We start from the raw sequence: 7,309 nt of genomic DNA, 5'->3' as shown, positions 1-7,309 counted from the left end.
GAGTTTTTACATAATGCGACAGAACCTGCCAATGTTTCGCGTGATAGCGAAAGAGGTTCAATATTCAAAGTAACTTTATTATTAAAGTACATATACTTGACTGCACACCACCCATAAACATATTATGAAGCCTTTTTCAGTAGAAAAGAGAGCGAGAGAGGGAGAGAGGGAGTGGGAGCACAACAGAGTGATAGCTTGTATAATCTGGTTTCCCAAACAGATTGAACGGATCTGATGTTATCACCACGTGGGGCATTTTGCTGGATATGTTTGTTTATTCCTGTCGGATGATTGCATTGACTGGGATTTAAGAAATCAAATCTTTGAACAGCTTATCGAGGTAGTACAAAGGAATGATAAAATAAATACCTTCACATCCACTTGAAAGAGTCAGTGAGGGAGAAAAACGGAAGGAGTCGAATAGGAGGATGACGAAGAAATGCGGTGGCAAAAGTGATGGATCGAGACAAAGAGAGGGAGATTAAACAGTAACGGAAAGAGAAAAAAGAAACAGAGCAAAAGGACAGGAGGCGAGGAAAAATGTGGCAGCAGGGAAAATGACTAGGGAGAGCGGGGGCGAGCGCGCGCGTGTGAGAGAGAAATAGAGAGAGAGGGAGAGACGGAGGGAGGGAGAGAGAGAGAGAGAGAGAGAGAGAGAGAGAGAGAGAGAGAGAGGTGATGAACACCGGACATTGTAAGAGCTGAGAAACAGGTTGAATGTCGAATGGATACAAAACAGCTTCTGATTGGTGCTGAGGAAGGCTCGTTTCTTTCTGTCAGCCAATCTTTTAACCAGAGAAACACCTCCGGTTTTACACAAGGTGAAAGGTATCGCTGAAGCAATCTACTACCACAATAACTGTTGTGAATTTAACGCCCTGGAAGGAATCTGCCGTTCGATTCAGCCAGAAATTAGACACCATGATTTCCCTCTGTCTATTGCTTATTGTATTGGCTGTGCTGCCTGGTGAGTCTCAGCGAAGCTGGCTAGCGAGATTGTCCGGCGTTCAATACAAGCCAACGTTGTTGATGTATTTTGTCCTTTCTTGCAGGAACGAGTGGGCAATATTCAGTTACGCAGGATCCTCCCGATATAACGACTGAGGAAGGACAGAGCATAAAACTGAACTGTAGTTACACGTATGGTAATGCGGATATCTTTTGGTACACTCAACATAGTGGAGGACCTCCAAATTATTTGCTGAAGTTATATAGCACAGGAGAAACGCAGCGGTATTCAGAGAGGATTACCGCTACTTTAGAGAAAGGCAGCAAGACGTCTCAATTCAATATCCGTGAAGCTCTTGTGTCGGACTCTGCCATGTATCTCTGTGCAATGGGTACCACACTGTTATACGGGGACGGCGGGTCCGTGCAAAAACTGATTCTGTATATTGCAAAAAGGTCTCAGTGGAGGGCGCCTTTTTCCGAGGAATCTGCAGAGGGCGCACCCAGAAATCAGTCACAGTCACGTGCCCTAATTAAGAGCGCTGCATTCAGCAGCAGAAGACGCCGAAGCTGAAGGTGCAGTTTCTGATTACAAAGCGGACACAAACTGAGCTTTATAACTTTCTGGGATACCGGAATGTACAATCACCCACCATCTTTTGCTGAAACGGAATATCATAAGGTCGGGTCAGGGCGTTGCCTTGATACTGGTACCGCGTAGCCCAGTACTACCTGCCTCGGGTCGGGCGATCGGCGACTCAGGGCACAGCCCCTGGTGCACTTCTGTTAACCAGGGAGGAGAGTGTGTAGGCACCCAACAGGACTAAAACCAAAACCTATCAAAGGGCGGATGAACTCTTTGTGAGTCAACGGCCACCTACTGTCTGTGTGAGGAGTGGCGCGCCACACAATCTTTCATTTTGAGCCTGGTAAGGCATTATGATGACAGACAGCCCAACAAACCCCATACTTCCAGAGCCGGGAGTGCTCAGGAACTCTGCGGAACGCCCAGAACCTGGTCTAGGCAGACACTATGAAGATGTAAACTCAAACACCATGGGGAGAGTTGAGTCCGACAAGGGGGCCGAGCGAACTGCGCCTTTTTTGCGTTGTAAGGTAAAAACGATCTTCTCAACCTTCATCGCAAACCACATCAGCCTCTTGCCTCGATGCACATAGTTGGCTTTACAGGCAAGCAGATACGAGATCACCATCCTGGGGATCCGAGAACACTGTCATGTACACCCTGACGAAGAGATAAAGTTCACAGAGGTAGAGGGGATGCACTTCATCACCTAGTCTGCGTGGAGAGAGCCGACGACGATGTCAGCACAATGTGGAGTAGGGCTGATGTTGAACCGTAAGGCGAGGGAGGCACTGAGGGGCGTAGTCTCAGTCAGTGACAGAATCCTTACTGCGGAATTTGAGAGAAACCCGGCGACCTCTGTCATCATCCGTTACGCCCCACCCAACTGCAGCGAGGCGAAGGAGGTGGAGGCCTTCCACAGTAAACTTCACAAGGCTGTCACTTCAATACCGGCACATAACATCCTGGCTGTGCTCGGCGATTTTAATGCCCAGGTCGGACTGAAAGATATTCCATAATCATACCAAGACTTTACGAACGGAAATTGTCAATATCTAGTTGATTTGATCCAGGAACACAGTCTCATTGTCGCCAACACACAATTCAGGAGCGAGGTGGTAAACTGTGGACGTATGAAAACAGAGCCTCTATCTACAGGAAACAGCTTGATTACTTCTTCTTAAGAACAGAATGGCGTAATTGTGTGATCAACACAGTAGCCTACGGCATCTTCAACTCGGTCAGTTCTGATCACAGAGTAGTGTCAATGTAAGTGAGACTAAGCCCGCGGCAACCCAAAGCCACAGGTCCAAGGAGAAGATAGACTGGAAGGCATTCTCCTCACAACCTGTTCTTCAAACTCAGTACACAGTGGAGGTGAGAAATCGCTTCGGCCCACTGGAAAGCGGGGAGGAAGAGACTGCCACCGACCGCTATCAACGGCTCATAGACGCACAAACAGATGCAACAAAGAGTTTGTCTACTGTGAAGCGAATGAAGAAAAGGATCTCAAAACATCCTGACATCGTCTCAGCTTGAAGTGTAGTCACTGCTTGTCGTGCCGAACTTAGAAGAAGCGAAACAGAAGAGCTAAGAGACAAGTTCAAGGCAGCAAAGAAGAATCTATTTGCCACCTACGACCGACTGAAGGAAGAGGAACTAGCTGAGATGATCAGAGAAATAGAAGCTGGCACCTAGTCAATGAGATCAGTAGACGCAACAAATGCCCATTAGGTCAGATAATTGGTAAAACAGCAGAGGACCGTGTCCTGACATGGTTTACCCACTTTAACAACCTGCTGGGAAGCCTTCCAAAGATCCCGGAAGAAGAAGATGACATATCCACGATGCTACCGCAAGTCGACATTGATGACGGCCCAATCACCATTGAGGAACTGAAGAAGGCCAAATATGCACTCAAGCATGGCGCCTGGTCAATGAGATCAGTAAACAGAAGAAGTGCCCATGAGGTCAAATGAGTGGTAAAACAGCAGACGACCGTGTCCTGACATGGTTTACCCACTTTCAGAATCTGCTGGGAAGCCCTCCAACGATCACGGAAGAAGAAGAGGACGTACCTACGATACCAACGCAAGTCGACATCAATGACGGCCCATTCACCATTGAGGAACTGAAGAAGGCCAAATAGGCACTCAAACAGGGCAGGAGCGCTGGACCAGATGGAATACCACCAGATGTCCTGAAGAACTGCGACCTGGGCGACATCTTGCTGGACATATGTAGTATGGCATTGATGAAAGGCGACACACCAGAACGGTGGTCACTCTCAACCATTATCCCAGCCCCCAAGTCTGGATCCCTCACAAAGACATATAACTCAATCGGATGAACTTGAACAGGTTTCGCACCGCCAATGTCCCTAAGCTAAGATTCAATCAGATTGGTTTTCGGCAGAAGCGCACAACAGTAATGCATATACGTGCTCTCCGTAGGATCATCGAGGAAGTCAAGGAGAACAACCTACCAGCCGTGCTTACTTATATCGATTTTCGCAAAGCTTTTGACTCCATTCAGCAAAGTAAAATGCTGAAGATCCTGAAAGCTTACGGAGTGCCAGACCATCTACTGAGAGCAATAGAGTCCAGCTATACCAAATACATGGCAAAAGTTGTCGCACCAGACGGAAAAACAGCAGTGTTCAGGCTCCTAGCTGGTGTGCTGCAAGGAGACAACCTACATTTTTATAATCGTCCTTGATTACGATCTGCGTCAAGTTTCCAAAGATCATGACAAGCTTGGTTTTACCATAAAACCAGGGCGAACCAGTTACACTCACAGATCTCGATTTTGCAGATGACATAGTCCTGCTCTCTGACCAGATGGAGGAATCACTACAACTACTGACAACAGTGGAAAGAGAAAATAATAAAGTTGGACTTCACCGAAACGCTGAAAAGACGGAGTACATGGTGTTTAACTGCGACAAAGGTACTCTCATGACCGTAGAGAATGATACCATTAAGAAAGTCTTTGACTACAAGTACCTCCGGTCAAGAATGATGAGTCCAGAGAAGGAAATAAAGATACGGAAGGCGCTGGCGTGGAGGGCTACGAACGACATGAAGCAAATCTGGAAGCCGAACCTGACTAGAGGGCTTAAAAAAAGGATGTTAATAGTAGTCATAGAGTCCATTCTCACGTACGGATGCGAGACGTGGACACTCACCAAGACAATTCGAAAGTCTCTAGATGGTTGCTATACACGAATGCTGCGGATGGCTGTTGATGTGAGTTGGCAACAGCACATGACGAACGTTGAGCTCTATAACAACCTACCGATGCTCTCTCCTAAAATCGAGGCGAGAAGACTGCAACTAGCTGGGCACTGTCTCCGCCACCCCCAGCTACCTGCCAGCCTAGTCATCATATGGGAGCCCAAGCACGGGTGGATGAACCCTGGGCGCCCTCAGGAAAGTATGGTCAGCACGCTCCTAGAAGACAGCGGTGCGGCTAATGTAGGTGAACTGAACACACTGATGAGGGAGAGGGAGAAGTAGAGAGTCCGTCATCGTGCCCGACGCAGGCTCCCTAGGCCTGAGTCTACGTAGTAGTAGTAGTAGCATATCACGATTGACAGTCTTGTCTGACATCGTCTTTGGCCACTGTGTTCAGGTACCTGCAGTGTGAAATAATGCGGACGGAGTGGAGCCGGGATTTATTTAAATGGCACAATGGCTGACTGATGAAAAACAGAGGGTGGGACAATTGGTCGTTTTCGAATTGACAAATAATTGCAAGTGGCATGCTACTGAAATTAAGGATGTTACAGCAGCTACTTATGATTTATACTGGGCATTTAGATAAGTCGGCGGAACCTGCGGATGCTTAGCGTGTTGGAGAGCGCAGATACTATTTTTGGTCGTTGCATTCCCAAGCTCTAATAAAAAGGTTCAATATTTGAATTAAATTTATGATTAAAGTGCATATACGTGACCGCATACTACCCCGAGATTCATATTTTGAAGGCATTTTCAGTATAAAAGAGAGCGAAGGAAGAGAGAGGGAATGGGATCACAACAGATTGATTGCTTGTATAATCTGGTTTCCCAATCAGATTTAACAGTTTCGATGTTATCACCACGTGTAGCATTTTGCTACATATCTAAATTGAAAACGGAATGTGTTTATTATTGTCGCATTATTGCATTGATTCTGTTTATACCGATGAATTCACTGCACAGCTTATCGAGGTAGTACAAAGTAAAACAATATAAGGATACAAAAAGAAACTGTAACAGACGTCTAAAAATGCAGCGCAGGCAGGAAATAAAGGGCAAGGTCATACCAAGATCAAGATTCAATTTCATCCTACAGTTCAATACTCTCGCAAGTGGGAATAGTCTATTTTTGTTTCATGGGAACTTGCTTTTAGAATTTTGTGTTTTCTCACCGATGGAAGAGACAAACAGTGAGAACGTCCGGTTACTGTCGAAGGAGCACAAACTGATGGCATCTGTTTCCAAAGGTATATTTCGACTTTTTGAAAATCTCATTTTAATTATATGTTTAGTGTATCGAATAATTCCACCACGATACGTTCTCATCTGAAATGGCGGAGCTGACTCGACAAGCCAAATGGCCTACTTCGGTTCCAATACCTTATGGTCTTATTGTCGACTGATTTATTTGTCGAATTTTGTAAATTCCTCCCTCTGAGCATGTGCATTCACTGATCCTCCGATCACAAGCACGTGCAACCCACAGCGTCTTTTTCGGGCAGTGGAAAACATAGCAACTCGAGAATTGCGGAAGCTGAGCACGTAAGTATCCGCTGACACACCGGAAGGTCGGAATCAAACCTAATCTCTGGGACATGACACCAGATAACGCCAGGGTGTCATGTAGGCAATCTGCAGTCCAGCACCACCGCCACTTTCCTGCACAACCCATGTTCAATGAACTAATGAAGGACAGCCTGATATATTCCTTCACTTTGCAGACGCTCACAGTTACATCAAACTGGATTATGTATATTATATATTTGTTGTTGTCAGATGTACCAGGGTACAGCGAAACGAATGCCCACCTTGTTTCAATGGTTCCGCTTAAAATCAGAGAACGTACAAAATACACAACCTGAAATTTACAGTCTCTACAGGCATCCTTAAAACAGAACAAAAACACAAAGCATCAATGTCAGAAAAAAAAGATAAGAACCTAAAAGTTCCTTGTCACATCCCTCGCCCAATCAGCGGCAAGCAGCATTAACCTAACCAGCTTCTGCCTCTCTCACTTATTCTAGCATAAAGCATCAGCATTTCCACAACCAACCACCATCGAAACAACCACAAACAAAAAGAGGGGCTTGGTCTACCGTACATCAAAAGCTAGGTGTTTACTGCGATATTTCATCGTTTCACAGGCATTCTCTCTCTCTCACTAACTAATAAATAAGAGACTGATATGGCTCGTTCAAAAGCGAGAGAGGAATCAGCTCTCACTATTTCGATGCTACCGTCAGTATTAAACATTCTTTTTATACCGATATGCTCAGCTGGGAATCAGCAGTAATCTCTCCATCTCTCCCATTCGCATCGAGAGAAAGAGAGAGAGAGAGAGAGAGAGAGAGAGAGAGAGAGAGAGAGAGAGAGAGAGAGAGAGAGAGAGAGAGCGAGAGAGAGAGAGAGAGAGAGAGAGATGGGTGGGGTGGACGAACGGAGAAACGAGCAGAATGCCGAATGGAAACAAAGCTGATTCTGTTCGGTGCTCGGAAAGGTTTGGGTTCTTCATGTCAGTGAATCTTTAACCAGGGAA

The 7,309-nt window shown here is 46.0% G+C and overlaps 1 gene segment (V, D, J or C); it reads left to right on the top strand.

Moving 5' to 3' along the window:
* The first annotated feature begins 895 nt into the window (after positions 1-895).
* LOC140203557 (T cell receptor alpha variable 20-like) lies at positions 896-7,066 on the top strand. The segment is given in 3 exon segments: positions 896-967; positions 1,053-1,340; positions 6,975-7,066. Coding segments are annotated over 3 exon segments (426 nt in total).
* Positions 7,067-7,309: the final 243 nt, after the last annotated feature.

This window comes from Mobula birostris, chromosome 10 (assembly GCF_030028105.1).
Source record: "Mobula birostris isolate sMobBir1 chromosome 10, sMobBir1.hap1, whole genome shotgun sequence".
Taxonomy (NCBI): domain Eukaryota; kingdom Metazoa; phylum Chordata; class Chondrichthyes; order Myliobatiformes; family Myliobatidae; genus Mobula; species Mobula birostris.
The sequence above is the reverse complement of the archived record's forward strand: the minus strand, read 5'-3'. Positions and strand labels throughout refer to the sequence as shown.